The sequence below is a fragment of the Podarcis tiliguerta genome (assembly GCF_965153285.1).
Source record: "Podarcis tiliguerta genome assembly, chromosome: 5".
NCBI classification, from domain to species: domain Eukaryota; kingdom Metazoa; phylum Chordata; class Lepidosauria; order Squamata; family Lacertidae; genus Podarcis; species Podarcis tiliguerta.
The window spans coordinates 73,987,140-74,011,399 of record NC_139538.1 but is presented as its reverse complement, the minus strand read 5'-3'; the positions used below and the strand labels follow the sequence as shown (position 1 = coordinate 74,011,399).

The 24,260-nt window shown below is 42.7% G+C and overlaps 1 protein-coding gene across 6 annotated transcripts in view; it reads left to right on the top strand.

The window, feature by feature from the left end:
* Nucleotides 1-24,260, top strand: part of GRID1 (glutamate ionotropic receptor delta type subunit 1) — a 696,635-nt gene that overhangs the window by 619,289 nt on the left and 53,086 nt on the right. For all 6 annotated transcript variants that reach the window (XM_083439934.1, XM_083439933.1, XM_083439935.1 and 3 more), the window contains exon 12: nt 1,129-1,267. In XM_083439934.1, coding sequence (XP_083296060.1) covers nt 1,129-1,267 — 139 coding nt within the window. The remainder of the gene's footprint in view (nt 1-1,128; nt 1,268-24,260) is intronic.

The following is a 24,260-nucleotide window of genomic DNA, read 5'->3' as shown; positions in this document are numbered from 1 at the left end:
CTTCCTATACCATTACACTTTCCTTTCTAACTGGGGGATATGAATGCAGTAAATAAATAAACAAATGTGATGTTTCACTCACCCTAAATATGGTTTCACATGACCCGTTTGTGCCATTACATGGTGATTTTTGACAACGCACTGAGGAAACACGTCTGTGGGAAATGTTTTTCTTTGGGCTGTGCCCAATAGAGTTGCCATCAAGATCTGAAGTGAATTTAGCTTCTTAACAAGCAAAATCTTTCTGAATTTTAGGAGAAGCCAAAAGAGTTTCACTAAAACTGTGCACGCTTCTCAGTGAGTTCTAGCTTTTAGTGGATCACTTCTAAAATGGAATGCAAAGCACAAATGGATTCCTGAGGGATTTTGAGGAAATCACAATGTTGACAGGACCAGGGAAACTTCTCAGAAGGGTTCTGAACATTCCCAGGTCAAATATGTATTTGTCTCAGTATGTCCAAATTTTGATGAAGAACATGTTTATAATAGTAAAATGCCCATGAGGCACGTGCAGGTCCAGTGTCTAATTTTAGACATGTTACAAGGAGTGCTATAAACCAAGAAGAAGCAATAAAAATATGTCATTAATGTTTTGATGTTTTCGGATATGTTTCAGTAAACCACTTGGGAATTTCAGAGCCAATTTACACATTCCTTTAACTCACCTAGCAAGAGGTGGTGGGGCAAATGACAAATAGGTATTCTCATGGTTAAAGATTCCTCTATAGTTGAATATTCCGCCCTGCCCTTAAAAACTAGTTATCTCAGGGATTGGGATGCAGACTATTAAACTCCCTAACATGCACATTTTTGTCATGGAGTGTGGCTTCCACCCACCATGGCCATGTATTCAAATATACAACCTTCAACCTGTAGTGTAAAACTTGATCTACACAAGCAGACAGATCACATGGTACAGAGTTCACAGAACTGTAGCATTTTGTCTTTTAATCCCCACAATTGTGTAAATGTGTGTTTCTTTTCGTGTGTGTGTACATCCAGCTTTTTATGATGATGTTCATTAAAATACAAAAGTTGTGGGCTTAGAATGCCAAGACAGGAGTTATAGACCGGCATTAGCCTTTGTAAATTAGTTCCCAAGAGCTCACTCATTTTCTTATATTTCAGGTGGTGAATCTGCAGTCAATTCCATGGCGATGCGGATTGTGATGGGTAGCTGGTGGCTCTTCACTCTTATTGTGTGTTCATCCTACACAGCGAACCTAGCGGCGTTTCTCACTGTGAACAGAATGGACAATCCTATCAGGTAAGAGCTTTTCCCTACCACATAGCCGAGAAACCTGAACATTTAAATAATAATAATAATAATAATAATAATAATAATAATAATAATAATTTATTATTTATACCCTGCCCATCTAGCTGGGTTTCCCCAGCCACTCTGGGTGGCTTCCAACAAAATATTAAAATACAATAGTCCATCAAACATTAAAAGCTTCCCTAAACAGGGCTGCCTTCAGATGTCTCCTAAAAGTCTGGTAGTTGTTTATTTCCTTGACATCTGATGGGAGGGCATTCCACAGGGTGGGCGCCACTACTGAGAAGGCCCTCTGCCTGGTTCCCTGTAACTTCACTTCTTGCAGGGAGGGAACTGCCAGAAGGCCCTTGGCACTGGACCTCAGTGTCCAAGCAAAACAATGAGGTGGAGACGCTCCTTTAGGTAAACTGGACTGAGGCCGTTTAGGGCTTTAAAGGTCAGCACCAACACTCTGAAATGTGCTCGGAAACGTACTGGGAGCCAATGTAGGTTTTTCAAGACCGGTGTTATGTGGTCTCGCCAGCCGCTCCCAGTCACCAATCTAGCAGCCGCATTCTGGATTAGTTGTAGTTTCCAGGTAACCTTCAAAGGTAGCCCCACATAGAGCGCTCTGCAGTAGTCGAAGTGAGAGATAACTAAAGCATGTACCACTCTGGTGAGACAGTCCGTGGACAGGTAGGGTCTCAGCCTGCGTACCAGATGGAACTGGTAAACAGCTGCCCTGGACACCAAATTAACCTGAGCCTCCATGGACAGCTGTGAGTCCAAAATGACTCCCAAGCTGTGCACCAGGTCCTTCAGGGGCACAGTTACCCCATTCAGGACCAGGGAGTCCTCCACACCTGCCCACCTCCTGTCCCCCCAAAACAGTACTTCTGTCTTGTCAGGATTCAACCTCGATCTGTAAACATGAAGAAAGGTGTATTGGGCAGGAAGGAGGGCATTTGAAAAGGTTTGGGGACAGCAGTTGCAGTTTGTGAGAAATACCCACTTGGAATGAAAAAGCCTCACTCGCCTAACTTTGTTTTGCCATCGCTTATCAGAAACTAATTCAAAATTTCCTCTGAAACTGTCAATGCTGGGAAACTGCAGTGCTATTATTTATTGAAAAATGTTAATTCTGCTTGAGAGGCCAGGCTCTAGGATCTGCCATATGGCTACAGCTGCACAGGCTCATGAAGCAAAAACTATAGAACATCTGGCCTTAATGTTTGCGGGATGTATTTGTGTAACCTCAGTTGTATGTGTCATTTCATATAGTTATGCGCCGAAAATTGCACGTGCGTAAGGGAACACGCTTCCACAGCGTGGTTGCACTGAGAGCAGCAGAGGTCTTGGAAGCAGTAGAGTGGAAGATAGTACACATCATATATCAGCATGGTAAATCTCCCTGGCTTATAAAAGTACTTCATACTTTTACCCTTAGTAGTACATTTAGCCTTTTTACCTTCTCTGTGTCAGTGATTAAAACTTCCAGCCATTCATCCTGAGGTGCAATTGCATCCAGCTGTCAACAAAATTGGCAAGAGCCAGCTTCCAGCTGATTCGTTACAGTCAGTGATAATCTACAAAGGAGACAGCAAGACAATTTCATCTGAAGACACCTGCTTAAATATATATATGTAATTTTCTTCCCACATTTCTTTCTGGAAACATTAATTGATTCTTCCATCTCAACTTAACACTAAAGAACTATTTGCAGGCCTCAGTCCTTTCCAGACCCTCCAAGTGTCCCTATTTTCCAGGGACAGCCTTGGATTTACAAAAAGCCATACTGGTTTCTGATTTGATCCTGGAATGTCCCACTTTTCCTTAGAACGCCCCTATTTCCATCTGAGAAATGTTGGAGTGTATGGTAGGAAGCCTCTATTTACATTGGGTAAATGTTGGAAGGTATGGAGTTATGTGACCCATGAGCCAAGGAAATGAGAACTAAACAACCTTTAGAAGACATCTGAAGGTAGCCCAGTACAGGGAAGTTTTTTAATGTTTAGTATTTTATTATTATTTTTATATGTTAGAAACCACTCAGAGTGGCTGGAGCAACCCAGTCAGATGGGTGGGGTTCAAATAATAAAATTATTATGATTATTCTGGAATAGGACATCCCTATTTTCATTTGAGAAATGTTGGAGAGTATGCCTTTCCCTGTTGCTGGAGTAGATTAGCTCAGTTCTAAAGAAACTGAAAGTGTCTGAAGAAACTGAAAGTGTCTGAAAACCTTCCAGCTCATCAGAAGAACTTGTGCTTGAGTGCTGCTATATTCTGCATTTGAAATTCCTTACCTGTTAAAATTATCTATGGAGCATTTTTCTCTACTGTTACCTCCAAACAGAGAATACCCCATTACTGCATTCCTTCCATGATAGACTGTATGGCTTAGCCTTTCAGCTTGTATCTCTGTTTTCTATGAGTTTTCTTCCCTTGAGCTTAGTGATAATCTCTTTATGTGCCCAGGAACCATGACCTGCCATCCCGCAACATGTCTTGAAAGGACTACCCGTGACAATATTCTTTTGGTTCAAATTAGGCCACAACATTATTGATTCCAGATGGATGTGGTTTTGGCATAGACATTGGGTATATGTCTATGCCAGTGTGGTGTAGAGAGCCAGTGTAGTGGTTAAGAGCAGTGGACTCGTAATCTGGTGAACCGGGTTCGCTTCCCCGCTCCTCCACATGCAGCTGCTGGGTGACCTTGGGCTAGTCACACTTCTCTGAAATCTCTCAGCCTCACTCACCTCACAGAGTGTTTGTTGTGGGGGAGGAAGGGAAAGGAGGATGTTAGCCGTTTTGAGACTCCTTTGGGTAGTGATAAAGCGGCATATCAAATCCAAACTCTCTTCTTCTTCTTCTTCTTCTTCTTCTTCTTCTTCTTTCAACCAGCCCATCTGTTGGTTGATTCTCCAAGGGATTGAACCAGTGGTGAGGAAATCCTATGACATATGTCAAATAGGTGCTTCCTCACACAGATCACTACTGAGGAGAACTGTGGCCCTAGACCCTGCCTGGGTATCCAGACAGGAGCACCTCCTCTAGGATCCCTTTAATGGGTTACTCAATTCCCTTGGAGGGACTTACAACCTTCCCTCCGGCCATGACCAGGTTTTTTACCCAGTGCCTTACCCACCAAAGTTGTTACAATTGCTACAAGGTAGGCAAAAACCTCAGGTTGGCCAACTGACCAGAAAGACAAATACCTCCCCAGCCCCTAAAATGGCAACCAATCATAATTCACAGCAAGGTCTTTTGTTTCCTCAAGTAGTCATGTTTTTCCTTTGTTCTGACCAACGTTGAATAAAACTGTAAAACATGCTCCTGGGTGAATCTTCCATTGTGGAAACTCTGCGAAAAGGGCGTGCATGAGTCTTGGAACGCGTCTGAGGCTCGTGTGGCTAATTGACTGATACTGTTCTGATGGGAGTCTGGAGTTCATCCAGAGACGACGATGGAGGCCTGCCTGATGAGGCTGCCTGATGGCCTCTGTCTCCCTGGCAGTATCCCAACAACAGGTTATGGGCCCAGCACACTTCCACTGCGCCACTCTGCAAACTTCCAAAGAGATTTGCTGATAAGTTTGCTAAGACAGCAACTGCTGTTCTTAGTAGCTCAGAGAAGGTGTGGGAACCTTCTAGCTTCAAAGAGGTTCATGAGTTAACCTCTAAAGATGCTGAGCCATGGCCCGGGCTTCCCCCACCCCCAGCCTCGCAAGCTCCGGGAGCGATGGCGAGGTTGAGCGCAACCTCGCTTTCGCTCCTGGACCCCCAGCCTCGAAGCTAAAAACGAAGCCAGGACAGCTAGTGGGATCCATCCCGCTCGCTGTCATGCTTCTTTGCTCTTTGGGGCTCGGGGGAAAATATTTTTTCCCCTTTATTTCCCCCCCCCCCAAAAAAATAAGTGTGCCCTATGGGCCGGTGCGCCCTATAGGGCGAAAAATACGGTACTTGCACTGGTATGCTTTTGAACTGCTAGGTTGCAGGACCTGGAACAGAGCAATGGGAGCTCATGCATGGGTTGCATGGATTCAAACCGTTGACCTTCCAATCATCAAGCCCAAGAGGCGCAGTGGTTTATCATCAAGCCCAAGTGGCGCAGTGATTTCTGTCTGAATCTGTGGAAGCTTCCTCAACCTTGGCCCTTCAGATGTTTTGAGACTACAATTCCCATCATCCCTGATCACTGGTTCTGCTAGCTAGGGATCATCGGAGTTGTAGGCCAAAAACATCTGGGGGGCCAAGGTTGAGGAAGCCTGATATAGACACTACTGAGCTAGATGAACCAACAGTCTTGACTGAATAAGGCAGCTTCCTTTGTGCCTAGAAAACCTTTAGCATGTTTTATCTGGAAGGCGTTTTCTGGCATTCATTTCTGTAAGGTACTTTCAAACATTACATGATTATTGCCATTTGGATGCCAAACTCTCATCTGATTCATCCAGTGCCAGGCATAGAGTCCTGCTTTGTGTTTCTTGTGCTAATGCATATTGCTTTTGCTTTTTTGAATGGATTTTCAGTTCCCCAAGCCTTATACACATAGTACCGAACAGCTGTTTGCTACTTTGAGCTTCCCCATGCTTGTAAGGAACACACATCTGAATCAGGTTTCTTTTCAGAAATAGTGAGATTCAGGACATCAGATCATAGCTGCCAGTCTCACCCACTCATCTGAAAACCAGTCATCTTCCGAGATTTCCTCCCAGTGTTAGTTTGCTAACCCCTCTCCCCCCATATTACTATCCTGCCCCCTTGAAGAATGTTTGACTGGACTACAATGCCCCCTTCCCACTATTACATGATTCCTCAGTGGGCCTTTCCCTTTTATTCTCATCACAACCCTATAATATAGCAATCTGAGAGAAGACCACCAAGGCTGAGTGGAAATGCAATCTGAATCTCCTCCATCTGAGTCCAGTGCTTTTCTCAACACACCACTTAGGGCTGACCCAACTATGGGCGTCGCTTGTCCACTCTGCCTTCCTGGAGCCATGGCATCTGCTGTGTAGCCCAGCCCTGGGTGTGCCTGAATTTAATTAGAGAGGATCTAGATTCCCATGTTGCTGCTTGTTTGCAAGGATAAGTGTGTGGAGTTTGCAACTACATACATATTCTAGGGCCCAGGTTCAGGAGCACCCTTCTGGTAATAATTAAGTGCCACGCTAAAAACAAACAAAGTAGGACACATAGAAAAGTAGGCTGTCTGCAAATTCAAAGGCATTTCAAATTAAAGCCTTTGTCAGATAAGCTTTTACATTTGCAGTTTTTTATGAATATTTTAGGTACGTCTGTTTAACTCTGTTCCTTGATTGCACACACAGAGTGTGTCTGTTTATATAATCATATCTATTGTCTGGTGATTTGGAGTGTTGTCAGAATTTGGACCTTAATTCCCAAGTTTTCATGTTTGTTTATGTCAAGGTTGAAGACCGAGTCAAGTAAGACCCCCCTATTAACATGATCTTCCCTTCTTTGTTTTTTTGAGGATAAATAATCACATATATCAGCATTTACACGGAGCACCAGCCCACAAGTGATCTTTTGTGTGTGATGCATTTCACCTTCCCCACCCATTTCGCTGCCCATGTCAGTCTGTTTTAAAGTATTTCAGGCAGGGAGCTGCCTTTTTAAAATTTATTGGTCAGCATCTAATAATTTAGCCCTTTAAAAATAAAATAAGATGAAGTTGAGCCCTTGGCTCTAACCCTTTTGCTCTTGATTGTAATTCCCCCTTCCTCTGTCACCACTTCCTAGCATCTTCCTGTTGTTAAGGGTGGGGTGGTTCCATAGCAACAATAGAATTTCACTACTGTCAGGATGTATAGAGGCAGCACATTTCCCAGGCAACCATACAATGGCCCCGTTCATTCTTTGTACGCAGAGGCAGATTTACGGGAGCGTGATTGGTTCGCTCACACCAGGTGCCAAGCCGAGGGGGCACCGGAACAGTGACTTAGAACGGAAGGCAATAGAGGGGACACTGAAATTTGAAAGCCCAGATTCCGCCACTGTTGTCTATATAATAAAAGTGGATCAGATTTGTGGCAGAAACTTGCTACCCCTTTTCCCGCTACTCAAGAGATAAGAATCCACCCATCAAATAAATACATAGGTGGACAGAGCCTGATAGAAACCGTACTAGAACCTTGGAGCAGGAAGAATACTAACAAAGATGTCTTGGAAAGGGTACAACATTCACTGCATTTTGTTTTTCATGAGTCAATCTTTAAAATTCCAAATCAACTGAAATGAGTTTGTAAACCCCCTCTTGCATCTTCCGACCATCTGCATTTGTGAAGATTGCCCCAGTGTGGTATACGTGACTTTCCCAGGGCTTTCCAGGCTGTCTAACAGAAGAGATGCCTTTGCTTATAAATTAAGCAATGCAGGCACAAAGTAAGGAAATAATCTCAAATGCCTCATAATTAAATGTCTCTAGCTTGTATTTAGGGATAGGGATACACATTCTGCAATATTGCAGACTCACATTGCCAACGCATTATTTGTGATCCTTGTCAGCAACTCTGAGACTGGATGCTTGGTGATCCCCGGAAGGCCAGTGCTTGGTGTTAAAGGCCCATCTGCCCTATGGGTGAGCTGGCTCTGAGCAACACTGTTTCACAGTTGAAAAAGCTTATCTGCATCTAACAGATAGTGATAGAAACAGACTAACATAGAAACAAGCAGGCATAATAAATTAACAATATTGAACCTGTTTAACAAATTCCAGTAATGTAAAACTGAGCCAACAAAGTTTGTATAACTATCCAAAGGACTTTTTAAAAAGCATAGTCTTCATCAGTCACCTTGAAGTAGTCTAGTAATGGGGACTGACAGACCTCACTTAGGAAGCCATTCTATAGAATGATAGACACAACGGAAAGAACGCTAGTCATGGTTGGCACCAGTCCTGCTTCCAAGGTTGAAGGATTTCCAGGAGGGCCCTAGATAATTATCAAAGTGCAGAGATGGAACTTACAGAAGTAGGCACATGCTCAGGCACCAAGTAACTAATAATAATAATAATAATAATAATAATAATAATAATAATAATAAAATTTATTTATACCCTGCCCTCCCTGGCCAGAGCTGGGCTCAGGGTGGCTAACACCAGTAAAATTACAGTAAAAACATAATATGGGGGGGGGGGGGAGCCAATTTAAAATACAGGTTAAAATGCAATTTAAAATGCAGCCTCATTTTAAAAGTAGCCCATAGATCAAAACCATAAGGGGAGGGAACATAAGGGTCAGACTGAGTCCAAACCAAAGGTCAGGCAGAACAGCTCTGTCTTGCAGGCCCTGCGGAAAGATATCAAGTCCCACAGGGCCCTAGTCTTTTGTGACAGAGCATTCCACCAAGTCGGGGCCAGTACTGAAAAGGCCCAGTTGAGACCAATCTAACGACCTTGCGACTTGGGACCTCCAAAATGTTGTCATTTGTGGACCTTACGGTCCTCTGCGGGGCATACCAGGAGAGGCGGTCCCGTAGGTACGTGGGTCCTAGGCCGCATAGGGCTTTACAAGACCAGCACCTTGAATTATGGCCAAAAAAATAATTGGCAGCCATTGCAAATCATGTGGAACTGGTATGATAGAATAAAATGTCTAGTTTTCATTAGCATTTCAATCTGATAACGTAGGGACAGACAGGAAACCTCTTTCTGTTACGTGCCTGTCATTGACATCCTGAGAAAGAATCGGCCATGATGGGCTTAAGTTTAGTACGTACCCTTGGAGAGATGAAAAGGGTTTACCAATTTATAAAGTAAGGTAGCAAATGTTCCCCAGTGTGGATGGCCTACACTATTCATAAGAAGAGCTGTACATTATAATTTCCACAGAGTGCACACTACATGTTCTAGCAATCAAACGTCTCTTTGGTATTTCTCTGCATTTCCCTGTTGCTTCCTTGAAGCACGAACTGCTCTCTCCTCTTTCTCTTTCCGAGCTGTGGAAGCAACATCAAGGAAGCATACTTTAGAGCGTGCCCTAGAACTTTTAATACCGCAAGCCCTGTCAGATTCAAGAACTTCAAAAGGAGTCCTTTGTAGACTTTCTTTTCATAAGACTAATGGGATTGCCAAAGTGAGAGTCCCAGTGACCTATGCCTGTTCTGATTCCATAGCAAAGTTCCAGATCCACCATCAGTTTATTAACATTTTTCAGTGTATGCGTTATCAGTGAATGGGATTATGAAAGGGAAAATAATGAACCACCAGCACTGTAGGTCATGCAAATCAGCACCATTTAATTAAAGCACTATTTTTTAAACCACTACACAATAATATTTTTATTGACTTCTATATTGCAAGTTTGTAATTTCACTTATTTATTAGATTTTCACTGCCCCCTAACCTGGATGGAAGCACCATTTGTCTCATAGAGATGCCAACAAACTTTTTCAGAGTTAGGCCCAAGAATGAGCTACTAGGGCTCAGTAATGTTTGCCTCAAAATAAGAGATAAGAATTCAAAGCCCTGGGATTCTTCTGCAGCTTAGATTGAAAAAAAAATGTGAGAGAGGGAAAAGGCTTATTGAATAAATAGCTTCTCAAAGAAGATACAGGGTTAGAAGCAAAAGCCCATACCCCAGTGGGAGGGTGGACTTTTGCAACTAGCATGATCCCCCCCCCATCCGATATAGTTCTTCAAAGCAACTCCCCAGTAAAGTGATAAAGATGGTTGACAATGACTCTGCAAGGAGGCTGCGTTGAAGAGCTACCCTTGGTGAAACTGGGAGGGGGACATCACTATCAAATCTACTTGGGCTGCAAGGATCTCATACAGATGGACTTTCTCTAAGAGTAGCTCTTCAGCTCCCTTGCAAAGCCATTGACAACCACCTCTGTTGCTTTGCTAGAGGGCTATGTTGGAAAAGTTCCTCTTGGAAAACAGGAATGGGGGCCAAAATCCCAAACCCTGTGGAAGACTATTTTACCCCAAGGTTCCTCCGTTGGCCTTGGGGTGGGGTGGGCTTTTTCATCCAGTTTTCCTGGGGACATCTCTTCAAAGCTGCAAAGCCACATGGAAACATCAGCTTTCCCAATGGTTCCTCAGCGAGCTGAGCTTTTTGCCAATGCTTTGGTAAATATATCGGCCCAATTTGAAGCCAATTTGACGTGAACTGATAGGAGCTGGCTGGCAGCTCCCAGTCTTGGCTACCATGTTTCTTTACAGCACTGCACATGATACCATGGTCTCTTGGGAATGTGGTATTCAGTTTTAACTGGTCAAAAAGAAAATCTGGCCAGCTCAGCTGCTAAATATAGCCAAGTCACGGTCAACTCTTATATAAATGATTGCCTTTTAGAACTGTTAGAATAAACAAATAATTATGCTGAATGTCAAAGCTAATCTGTTCCAGAGAACCCTTTAATCATGTCCTCTCAGAATCTTTATCGAGCACTATGCCAAATTACCGGTACATGGAAGCCCCTTTTAGCCCAAACAATCTCAGTGGACTCTCTGGTACTTCTGATTCCTGTGTCACTGGAGTGATTGCTCTTGTGTTTATTTCTTCCTGAAGTCTGTATTCCAGTTCCTAATGTGACTCGCCTTTAAGTTAGAACACGTGGCTAGCTGGAGAAGCAGAGGGCAGAAATTCTCTAGTGATGATTTCAAGCTGTGGTCCATGGACCACTAGTGGTCTGTGAGCTTCATTTGGGGAGGTCTGTGGCATATCTGTGGATTAGTGTCTGAAGATGGGAGATAGCATATTCATCATGTTAAATATCCATATGACTTTTTAATTGCATTTTATTGATTATTTAGTTTCTTATATTGTATATTCAGTAAAATACAAGATATAAGAAATAAAATAAGCAATTAAAATACACTTAAAAAATCATAAAGCATCTGGCTCGCCACACTACAATTGCTGCCACAGGCAGAAAAAATCATTAAGTGATCTGCCAAGACCATCAGCAATTTTCAGGTGGTTTGTAGGAAAGAAGAAAATGGTAACCATTGCTCTAGTGATGATCACACAACAGTTGCTGCTCCTAAATGAGGAATGTGTGACCTTTATTCCTGCAAAGGGGCCCTCGCTAAGGATGGCATTGTATCAGATCTTTGTTCGATCTTTGTTGCTGAAGTTTAGATAGATGCGTCTCCAAATCTGAGTAGCTGGATAAAAAGATATGAAGCAGGTGGAAAGCACATCTACATAGATTATCAAGGTAGTTTGTTACTTCCATTTTAGGCAAAAGCATTTGTCATTCGCCAGATGTGTCTGATTCAAACAGAATGGTTTCATGCCAACTTTATGATACACTTGATTTAGGTAAAGTGGCTAAAACCTGCTGTTGGAACTGAGTTGCTTTTTATTTCAGTCTATCACTTTAGTTGCTTTTCTTTCTTTCTTTTTACTATTAATTATATTGCATGTATTAAAATACTTTGCTTTAGTAAATGTGTTAACCCTTTAAGCTTGCTCAAATAAAAGGCAAAATAGCATAGTGATTGTTTGAAAACGTAGACCCCGCAATTAAGCTCATTTTTGTGTCTTGGTTGAAAAGTGTAGCCATCTGTATAAATTGCTCTTAAGTGCCTTTTATTTTGTTCCGTTTCCACTTGGCAAACAAGATTACCCTGTAGTTGATGCTTCCACCCTCCCTCCCTCCCTAGACCTAAAGCTAATGAACAAACTGGAGCTCTTCTCTAAACTGATTTATGCATAGAGGAATGCAAACAAACACCCCACACCACTGAAAGCTCCTTCTAAGTAATAAAGCATTCGGAGAATAAAAACTTAGAATATAAAATGCATTCACCACTATTAGAGCTGCTGCACTCACACTCAGGATGGGTTATATCCAGCTTTTCTTCCATGGAACTTTCAGAGATGTACATAGGGCTCTGGGGGCAGCCTCCCATTTGGGCATTGAGGTTACCCCTGTTTAACTGCTCAATCCCCTGGGATTAGTTTTTGGCACAAAACAGTTTTTCAGTCCATAGCAGCTACGTGACAAATGTGAGCTCTTACTGACAAATTTCAGTCCGTAGCAGCTACGTGACAAATGTGAGCTCTTACTATTGAAAACTGTTTTGTTGAGATCTCACAAGTGGCTCACTGTGGCAACGGGGTTTTAAAAATTGTTTTTTTTTAATTCTATTATTAATATTCATTGAATTTGTATGTCACCCTATCCCCGCAGGTTCATAGGATAAAATCACAGTATAAAAACACAAAATACATAATCAAAATTAAAAAAAGAAAACAGGAACAACCCAATAACCCCCGCCCAACACATTTTTAAAGGGCGAATGCCAATCAGCCCAAGCCCTGGTTAAAGAGGAAGAAGAGAAGAAGAAGAGTTTGGATTTGATATTCCGCTTTATCTCTACCCGAAGGAGTCTCAAAGCGGCTAACATTCTCCTTTCCCTTCCTCCCCCACAACAAACACTCAGGTGAGTGAGGCTGAGAGACTTCAGAGAAGTGTGACTAGTCCAAGGTCACCCAGCAGCTGCATGTGGAGGAGAGGGGAAGCGAACCTGGTTCACCAGATTACGAGACTACTGTTCTTAACCACTACACCACACTGGAAAGTTTTTGCCTGGTGCCTAAAGGTGTATAATGAAGGCACCAGGTGAACCTCCCTGGGGAAAGGATTCCACAAATTTATTGCATTTCCCCCAGAAAATGTAAATCCAGATTAAACAGTGGAAATATGGTCTGGCATTTTAATACTGAAGACAATGCTACAGAAAAGAATGAAAGAAAGAAAGGAGCCTGCATGCATGGCAAGGCAAGCACAGATTCAACAATAAACACCCATTTGCCTAAAATCTAAACTCTGCTGAGTCCTTTTCATCTCTCTGATGGCTGACTCTGTCTATGGCAGCATGGCTAAAAGTCACCAGTCCAGTCTAACAAAAGTCCTGAAAGGGTCCTGCAAATAGACCCTTATATAGTCCATACCTTTTCTTCAGTATCTGAGGAATATATAAAGCAGGATACAGAAATACAACATAGTGTTTCCTCTTGGCAAGAAGTCTGCTATGACTCTGTGAGGAACATATTATTTTATTTGGCTTTGTACAACAGATTTCTGTGCTTGTCACTTAGATGGAAAGCTCCAGAACTGCTAATAGTGAAGCCCGAGGCAGGAGAAATCTTGTTCAGCATGTGTGTGCGAGATTAATTAATACTAAGTCACCATGAATAAATGATAGTAAAAGCCCTTGTTTCTGCTTGAAATGTTTAGTTAGTGGTTTTGTGTCACTTCTGTGTTTAACCTAATTGCATTATTTGCTTCTTTTCTTTGCGGCGTCTGAAATCCTACAATAGATTGGGTTAGGCTGGCAACTGGAGTAGGGGAAACAAGTGTTTTCTCAGCCATTTCACTCAAAATTACATGTTTTGTGTCTACAATATTTCAGGATAGGGTGAAAAAAAATTGGGGGGTAGGAAGAGAATCAATGTGGCTTCCATTTTGGTTCTTCCAGAAGGCTTGGGAAATCTTGGAAAATTCAAAGTGGCAGCCACAATTCAAAATGGCAGCCTCCTGGTTAAGCATCTAAAGAAAAACACATACTTTTACAGCAACTCACTATTTTGAAGATGATTATTTTGCTGGATTATGCCCATGGCACATCCAATTTATCTGGATGAAAAAGAGTATAGTCCCTGTCAGATCCAAATACCTCTTCCTGCTGCATTCCTCTTCTCTCTTGTGAATGAAAATGTTTCTGACATGCACAGGGGTCCCCTGTATTACATGAACAAAACATTCCCCTGACTATCAGAGGACATAGGGAAGCATTCTTATCTGCACATTTCCACATGCAGCTCAAAGCCACAGGACAGTATCCATGAATATATTTGCTAGATATCTTGCCTATCTGACAGACTTGGTTTTAATCTTTCAAATACTTGTGCATATGCTAAAAATATTATGAAAATGTGCACTTAAAATTCAGTGACCATCGGTCACTCCTAATACAGCATTATTCACAAAGGAATATGTGATACACATAATAGAATTCCATTTCTCTACAGGATGGGATTTCATGCAAAATGCATTTGCTTTGCTGTGCTTCAGTTGGTCCGGTCTACATTGCTAGACTTGCTATAGCTGCAGCTTCCCGCTGTAATTAACCAGCTCTTTTTATGCATTTATTCTTCCCTCACTGTTGTGCTGTGTCATGTGTGTTGCAGTGTATGCAGCCACAAGGCTTCAAAACATGTGTGACTGTCATTGAAGCCCTTTCTAGTTTGGGCTCAGGGCGGGTGGGTGTGTTTAATTGGTTTTTTTAATGATTCCCCCTATGTTTTAGTTGTCCCTATTTTATCTGTAAGCCACCTAAAAAAATGTTTAGGGGTATTCTCATTTTGACTCAAGAAAATCACCATTTTATAATTCAAATGGGGGAAAATGAATACAGTAAATACAATGAAACTGACCAATCACTGTGCTAGATTCCAACTCCTACTTCACATTTTAAACGCTTACTTCTGTGACAGGAAGTTCTGTGACATTAAACACCATGACAGGAAATGAGGCCACCATTGGGGGTAGCAACGAGATTCACTGTGTCGGAGAAGAAACTTAAAATTTAATTTTTTTAAGTTTCTTCTCCTGTTACGATTCACAAAATGTTTAGGGGTATGTGTACCCCTGCATCCCCCCAGAAAAAAGCACTAATAATAATAATAATAATAATAATAATAATAATACTGTTGCAAGGACTGTCTTCTCTCCTATAAACATTCTGACTTGATGTTTTGCCTCATAACCCCCCATCTTCATGGGTGAAGTTGGTGATGATATGGAACAGGGCCTTTTTGGCAGCACCACCTAAGTCAGAGCTTTCCCAACTTTTCATGTTGGTGACACAGTTTTTAGACATGCATCATTTCGCAAAACAGAAATGCAGTTTCACTAGCAAACTGGAGGTTAAACTAACCCCTTTCCAGCCCCCCAGAAGGAGTGTGGGGAATGTTCGTGCAACACACCTACACACTGTAACTAACACACTAACTTGTTGTAACATATAGTTTGGAAAGCTGCAGCCTAAGTTGTTTGATTCTCTTTCTCTCTGAAGATCTGAATGGATTCCAGGACATCCCAACTTTTCATACCAAGGGCCACAAGCGCACTTTGACATGGCGCCTGTGGGCCACACATTGCCTCGTCATGTGGGGTGGGGAGTGAGGCCAAAATTTGATGCCCCCTTAGCCCTCATGCTGCTTTCTAAAATCCAGATAAGTGAGACATCAGGCAATGAAAGTGCTACCTAAGCTTTAGGAAGGAGGCAGAAGTACTCTAAGACACAGCCAGAGCCTTCACACCTCCTTTCCAAAGCCCCTCAATTACCTGTCTTTGGGAAGAATGAACAAGGGCTGGGGGGAGGTGCATCAAATGTTTCTGAGGGCCGCCCAAAAAGGCCTTGAGAGCCACATGCAGCCCCCAGGCCAGGCATCAAACCACCCTGCTGTAGATCTTTCAATCTGCTGTAATGGGTGAAATTCAACTAACAAGCCCCGTCAGTGAAAGCCATGGGAAAAGACCTCCACCTGTTTTAGTGGGTCCCCCCCTCCTCTCCCTGTACAGCCCTGAAATGGTCTTGGGGGTGGGGGTGGGAGGACTCCCAGTATAGCATTGGGGGAGGAGAGAGAAAATATTTCTGTATTGCAAGTTGCAACACTTGCACAGACAGAATATTTTCCGTAGCACATCATTGAATTCCATCCTGTTCTGTTTCACTGGGCCTTTGGATTTGAATGAGTTGTGGCTTGTCTGATGAGTTTACAGTAAACTCAGGTTAAAAGTAATATTTCATGCTAGGTAGGCTTTTTTGTGCTACTTTGTATGCATTTTTTTCATATCTATGTTGCTTTACACATCTTGGATTTTATTGGTTTTTACCTTCTTATTTGATTGTCTCTGCAAAAGCAGCCTAAAATTCAAAAATAAAGGATTGCCTGTAATTCTGGACACCAATCGAAAGCCAGTGTGGTGTAGTGGTTAAGAGCGGTAGTCTCGTAATCTGGGGAACTGAGTTCGTGTCTCCGCTCCTCCACATGCAGCTGCTGGGTGACCTTGGGCCAGTCACACTTCTTTGAAGTCTCTCAGCCCCACTCACCTCACAGAGTGTTTGTTGTGGGGGAGGAAGCGAAAGGAGAATGTTAGCCGCTTTGAGACTCCTTAAAGGGAGTGAAAGGCGGAATATCAAATCCAAACTACTACTACTACTTCTTCTTCTTCTTCTTCTTCTTCTTCTTCTTCTTCTTCTTCTTCTTCTTCTTCTTCTTCAATTGAGCATTAGTGAAACCCCCTATTTTGTACTAAATTCCATCTGGGAGGAGGAGGAGTGAAGGACCCTTTATTCATCAGATTTTGTTCTTTGTATGCAAATTATATCTAACCAGTTGTTAATTTATGCCCCCCCCCCCTCTGGCCAGTACTTTATGTACTTGGGAAACATAAAGTGTTTTTGAATTCAGACCTACATGGATGTTAAACACATTCCCCCATTCCCCTGCCCAGCTCTGTTTATTCAAGCCAGGCATTTAAAATTTACATTATTCAGAATGTTGGTGGCAGAAACTTCAAATGTGTCTATTCAGTGATTTTAATACTTGGACAGAGAGGAGGAGGGAAGGTTGGAGAGGGAGAGAAAGCTTAGCAATTTTAAACTCAGCAATGGGAATTTGGCACATGGGTAGCACACATTTTCTGTCCAAAGAAGCTTAGAAGTTTGCATGCCCTGGGCAGCACTACATCTTAGTGGCAACTCTTCTGTTGGAGCAGCTTAGTTGCACCATTGAGCTGAAAGCTTAGTGTGGTGGCCCTGAGCAAAAAGCTTACCTTCATGGCCTCCCTATGTCACTAAAACATGCATCTGCCCTAAAATACATTGTGTTTTTAATTGTGCATATGGCCTATGTGGTGAAGCATGTTATTTCCAAAGTCTACAACATTTGCCTTTGTTAATTTTAGAATTTACTTCCCATCTTCTTTGCAGATGCCACAGGGCAGCTAATAAAAATATGTATGAACCTATCTATCTCATCTATCCCGCCTAAGTAAAAAACCTAGGGTGTTACATGAAACTGAAATACCCTGTAGCATCCCTGCGTGCATTTCCTGCATGCATCCCTAGGCTTGCTGCTTTCTAATCAGGAGGCATCCCCAGACCAGTGACTCTTCAGAAACATAGGGGATTGGCTCTACTCAGGGTCAGTAACTAATTACTTGTCAAGTACGGGAGTTCCCCTCTCCCTTCTAGTAGCTCACCGATTAGAATTAACAAGCATCTGTTAGATTTATAGTCTTTTCACTACAGTATCATGTTGCCAGCACAGACAGACTCTCTGCAAGGATAACAGTTGCTCACTCTGACTCCTCCCAATTTCCGTAGCAAGAAGCGTGCCAACAGGATGTCCCTCCGGCCCTGTGTCTCCTTTGTTCCCAGACACAGGGGGGAGGGGGTCCCCCCACTCTCAATTGATGTCTTGCCCAGCTGCTCCCTCCCTTCTGGTTGCTTAGCTACTATCTCAAAAGTGGGTAGCTTCTCTCTCAACTGTGCAGCTTCTGTCTCCGCCTGCCTGTCTGCTTCTGGAAACACTGGAAGCGGGGGGGGGGGGGGGCAGGGAAATAGTTCACCTATTCTTCTGTTAGAAGCTGATCTCCCTGCGATTTCATTCTGCAATCTTCCGATCCAGCCCAGCTCCTGACATTACTCTTTTAAACTCCAATAGTAAACATTACCAGTGATAAGAGTACAGCCTTCTTTCAATTTATTAGATGTTTGCTAAACACTGGTGCTTTACTTATTTATTTCTTGAAGAAATTATACACCATTTGGTTTTTTAAAAAAACAAAACCGTCAAAGCAAAGTGGTTTACCAACAACTACAGCAACACTCAGAGGGACGCAGGTGGCGCTGTGGGTAAAACCTCAGTGCCTAGGACTTGCTGATCACAAGGTCGGCGGTTCGAATCCCCGCGGGGGGTGAGCTCCCGTCGTTCGGTCCCAGCTCCTGCCCACCTAGCAGTTTGAAAGCACCCCTAAGTGCAAGTAGATAAATAGCTACCGCTTTATAGCGGGAAGGTAAACGGCGTTTCCGTGTGCAGCACTGGTGCTGGCTCGCCAGATGCCGCTTAGTCACGCTGGCCACGTGACCCGGAAGTGTCTCCGGACAGCGCTGGCTCCCGGCCTCTTGAGCGAGATGAGCGCGCAACCCTAGAGTCGGACACGACTGGCCCATACGGGCAGGGGTACCTTTACCTTTACCTTACAGCAACACTGCTTCTGCAGCCAACACCATCCCTGGTGCTCTGAAGGTGGTGGGGGAGTGAAAAGAGATCAGAGAGGAGCCAGCAGCAAGTGGCTTGTACCTCAGAAGCCAGATCAAGCACCTGAGGTGAGCCTCTTGGGTGGGGCAGCCCTGCCTGTGTGGAAAAAGGAAAATCACATTATGTGACCCAGATGCAGTCACACAGACACATGCATGGAAAATTGCAGAGATTAGTTTACGTTGCATACAATTTATCCTGCTGCCTCGGGGCATTGGGAAGGATAAGGAGCTTTGTGGCTGCAGAAGACCTACCTTTAGAAAATATACCTCAGCTGCTATTCCCGAGGGTTCACTAGGTCATCTGTACACAGGCTTTCAAGCTCATCTCAAGAGACATAATGGCCAGAGACCTACTTTAAAAAATGATATTAGATTCTTGGCATATCTTCTACATTTCCTGCTGCTTGGGTGTAATCTGAATGCATACTCAAGTCTTAAATTCAGCCTTAGTACATAATCCAGGGAGGTTCAAGAAAGCACTGACATATGACGTTGACAATACAGTAGATCTATTTGCGGCATTTCCTGATGAATACAGAAAAAATATTTAAAGATTTCTGCATACGGTAGCAGCAGCAGCAAGGTTAACTATCCTTTTTACTCCCTTAGTATTTGAAATGATTCTCCTTCCCTTCAGCTGTAATTAAGGCTCTATTTATGCAGAGGAACTAAGAAAATCTAAACATTTCAGCATTTTCAGAAATATTACAACTTCAGTAATTGCTGCAGTAAAACTCTCCATAAAAGTATTTGCGCTGTAACCATTCTTTTTTCTGTAGTATTCCACACTTGCAAAAGTGAATGTCAGTAAAAACTCCTGTTTGGATCTTGAATTTAAAGATGGCCCAGTGTTTTCCTGGTCACCTCTCGGTTAACCACTTAGGCTGCAGTTAGTGGTTGCATGCATTTCTGCAGACAGGTTTTTATTTTATTTTAGACGTCATGCCAAGCTGGCCTTTGACTCTCAGCCTAACCAAAACAAGGTATTCTACATTCCTCTGTTACCACCTGTTTAACAATTTCGCTTTTTGATCTGAATATATGGCTTGAATTCCTTTTCTAAATTTATCTCCGAAATTCATTTCTCCAGTAATTTTTTTCACAAATTACCAGGAGACATTTCAGCATCTATAAACATCAAAGCTGCTTGTTTTTCATTTCTCACTTCCAGGTATTCTATAATGTCAATAATATTTCTTATATTATCCTTCATTTGTTTGCCTGGAAGGAATCCTGCCTGATCTTGATGTATATAGTCTTTCAATATTAATTTCCTAACTGAAACAAGGAACCCACAAGGAAGCAGCACAAATTACTCCCATGGAGCAATTTTCCTCAACAGTGGTTGGAGGTGGATCAAGGCCTTGCGCGCTCCTGTCTCCAGCCCAGCCCTCCCAAACTCCATTCCCTTGCTGACAGAATGGAGACTGCTCTTCAAGCAGTCAAGTGCTTGGCTTGGAGATGAGTGTGTCTCTTGCTGTCTGCAGCCTCCTGCCTGGCACGTTTCCTCCACTTCTGGGCAGGTGGGACAATGCAGGAGACATTTGGCTCTCTGACCTCAGGTCAGGGTGCCTGTGAAGGTCCTGACTCTGGTTTTGTGGAGTCAGGCTCAGTGATAAGACAGTGGTCCTGCTTTTCAGCCAATAGCACAGTGCGGCAACGGGTGTGATGGCACTTTTTCCTCTCACACCATTGGGGTCACTCTCACTTAGATGAATTGCCCCCCACCTCACTGAACAACACTTTACTCGAAGGTTACTTTTCCTTTCCTCTTAAAATTCTAACCCAGAGTATCCTGTGGGGACCTTTGTGAGGGGGTAACTAATAAGTTGGAGTCTCAGACAGGCAAGATAGTATATAACACAAATGGATTAAACTTAGGTTACTTCAGGGATATAGTACGACTACACTTTAATTCGTCCTCAGTCATTTTGCATTTTAGGTTTGGTTCCTTTAAACGGTGATACTTTCTTTCAGTTATCCACCCCTTTTAACAATCCTGCTCCTGAGGTACCTTCAGCAATAGACCCAAGGGCTCGCCACACCCCCTCCTTTCACTGGGTTTGGGAGTTTCTTCTTTTTCTTAGAAGAATCTCTCCCCCTCCAGACTAGATTTGAGTCCCAAGTAGGCTGTCCCTTTCCATCTCCTACTTCTCCTGGCTCAACCTCTGCCTCCCAGTAAAATTTCCGGCCTGTTCCTCCTACAGGACACCACACTCTGTCCTTCACCATACACTCAGAGTGGAAGTTGTTTTGTTTTCCAGAACCAACTCTTTCTCGCTTTCACTCTTTCTACCTCAACCTGTCTCCCTACCTATCTCCAGACCTCTCCAACCTCTATTCCAACACTCTCCCTCACTCTACCTCCCACTGTCTCTCAAAACCTCTCCTTTTAAACTCTCCCTCCTGGAACCACAGCCAATCAGAGACTGCCGTTCATTAACCATTTTCTGGCAGGGAAAGAAAGAAAGAAAAAAGAAACACCTTTTGATCCAACTGGTGCAGCAAAACCAACCTTTTAGTCACACACAGCAGCCTTGAATCTGAGCAGCTCACCCTCCTCCTCTGACTCGGAGCTTGAGGCCAAGGCCATAACACACTGCCAAAAAAACCCATTAATTTCCCTCATGGGACCATGTCATATATTACATATCACCTAAGAATACTTGGGTGTTGGGAAACATATTTACTACTAATGTTTAGATACTAGATGTGTGTGCCTTTCCTTCTCCCTCATTTCAGGAAAAGGTTGGCTTTCTTTCTTCAAAACAGTCATTTATCAGTATATTAGAAGAAAGGAAAATGTCAAACACTGCAAGTATGCCTGTTTTCTTGAACACATGGGAAAAACCTAGTATATGACAGAGCCTACAGAGGCCTCAATATTTGTCAACCTGCCTGACATTTGCTCTGAGCAGTTATAATATTGCCTAACATGACATCACAGCAAATGAGCCAGTGGCTACAGTAATGGGATAAGAGATGAACAGCTGGTTTTTAGCCTACTATATAAGCATCAGAAATTATAGTTTCGTTCATTTAATTCCACGGTATTATCTATTATTGTGAGATATGTTGATAACAGGCTGGGCAAAATGCAAAATATTATCGAAAGAGTTCCAGTCTAAACAGATTGCTTCAAGCAATGACACTTTTTCTTTTTATTTTGCAACTGGATTCATTTTTATCTCTGCATTGGAAATTTTGCTCTGATCACAATGACAAGCACCTTGCCACATGGCTGGCACTATATAAATGATGGACAGTAATCGTGGTAATAATAATTATTACAAAGAACATTGCCTCTTGATACTCCACCAGCTTTGGTCTCCACGTTTAAAAACAGCCCCTCGATGGTTTGAGAGCTGAGTATTGGAGTAAATGGTGCATCCTATACATTGGCAGCTTCATTTTGCAAATATTGTGGATATTAAGGCTGTGGAACCTTCTTCCTGTTATAATATTAAAGCAGTAGGAGCATAAGATTTGGAGTTAAGAGTGCCAAGGAAAAGAAATAAAGCTCATGAATGGTCACAGCATCTGGCTTTAAAGAATGAAACAAGCCTAAGCTCTGATGAGAATCTAAAATTCGATTAGAGCAAAAAAGATGATTTTCGGCAGTAATGGAAGGTTTATTGGTTGGTACTTGAGCTAACAGGGATTAGGTCTCAAAGGGCAAAATGAAAGGATATGAGAAAGTGCTAAGGAGATTGCATTACATACCTCTTAATTCATCAGCTGCAGTTTATATTGTGCCAGCTTCATTTAAGGGTGTTACACATCTGTCTGGTATTGCATGTCCAAATCTTTGGGTATGTTGTTTGCCCAGGAGGCAATTTCAGCACTGCTTCATGTAACTTAGAGAAGGCTTTGTACAACCTATGAAAGTAGTGTTCAGGGAGTATTGCCTACAGCAGTGATGGCCAAACGTGGACCTCCAGCTGTTTTGAGACTACAACTCCCACCATCCCCAGCTAACAGGACCAGTGGTCAGGGATGATGGGAATTGTAGTCCCCAAACAGCTGGAGGGCCAAGTTTGGCCATCACTGGCCTACAGGAACTGATCATTTGTTTGGAAGCTGAAATTGGGGGACCACAAAATACCACATCACCTGCCCAACCTGCTCCCTCTGCCAACTGTATTTTGTGAACCCACCAAGCTAACTAAAGCACACTAGCCATGCATTGTGTCCTGCCAAGGAGTTGAAAGACACATCCCTTCTGCATCTTCAGGCAGGTAGCAAACACCTCTACTGGGCCAGCATTGAGAGCTGGTGGACTTAATGTGACTTAGTTGGTCCCATCCCTTGGGAGCCTGCAATACTGAAGAATGAATGGAGATGTGCCTTCCATCATAAATAATATGTTAGATCCCAAGACGGAAGTAGAAACTGATGAAAGACTAGCCTCCTACACTAATAACTTAGGATAACTTAGGATAATACTTAAGTCCAGAAGAAAAGGTGAATTTGGGATGCCAAGGCAATTTTGGACATCATCACCAGCCATTCACAAATGTTCAGCAACTAGAGACTGATGCTATTTGCGAGCTTTAGTTAAAGCTGCTTAAGGGCTTAAAATGATAGAAGTCCTTAAAGCAACTTAAACCACTTTAAATGTTTCAATCAGCTTAAGGGCTTGAAGAGTTTTGTTGTGGTAGCTGGAGGGTGTTCTGCGGGAAAGGAGTTTCAAGAGAAACTCAACAGCGCCTTGCGCTTGGAGGGCTGAGGGGTTAATAGTTGTGGGGATGGGTGAAATGGAAAAAACAGAGGTATAGGAAATGAGAACAGGAAGACAGACATATATTTTTCTCTTTATCTGTACTATGAAGAGAGAGGGGAAACATTGAAAGATATACACATATTAGGCCATATCTCTATTTAATGATTAGCAGAATAAATCTGCTGAAATACTTGCAAGAAATCCATGTGCTCTTATTGCTCCACATAATGAAGATACATTTTGTAGTGGTCTTCTTATACATCTGATTCCACAGAAATAATCTAGTCCATAAATAATGTAACTAAAGATAAGGGAGTGAGCAATGAGTGATGAAAATTAATTTTTCAGTAGATATAAAAAATCATGATGCTTACGGCCAGTTTAGAGAGAAGATGGACTGGATATTCAGTTAAAGATCCTCTTCATTTTATCTTTTTAATTCTAATTCTGCCATTCCTGTGTTGGTTTGCTGGTCTAATGGATGCTGTTGTGTTAGTTGTTTATATATATATATATATATATATGCAGGTTTTGGTGTCCTCGGGTGTCTTCCCGTGTAAAAGTTGGGGTGTCTAGGCGACGTTTCGACGAGGTCTCACTCGTCATCTTCAGGCTGGTGCTTTCGGCTTCTTGTTACTGGAACAGAGCAGGATCTCAGTGTTTGAGTTCCTATAAATACTGTTGAGGAGGTGTGGTGTATAGCCTCCAATGTTCTGGGCAGAGAGGAGGTTCCCAGGCTAGTGTGCCTTTTCTTCTTTTGTTCCTTAATTACTTGAGGGATATCTTGAGTGATTTCTTGAGTGATTTCCTGAATCCCACTTAGGTGGGTCATTAGGTGTGGATTAGTTGCTAAAGCCTTTGTCCACAATGGACAAAGATACAAACAGATAGAAGGAGCACCTATGGGATCACCCCTCTCACCGGTCATCGCTAACCTGTACATGGAACACTTTGAAACCA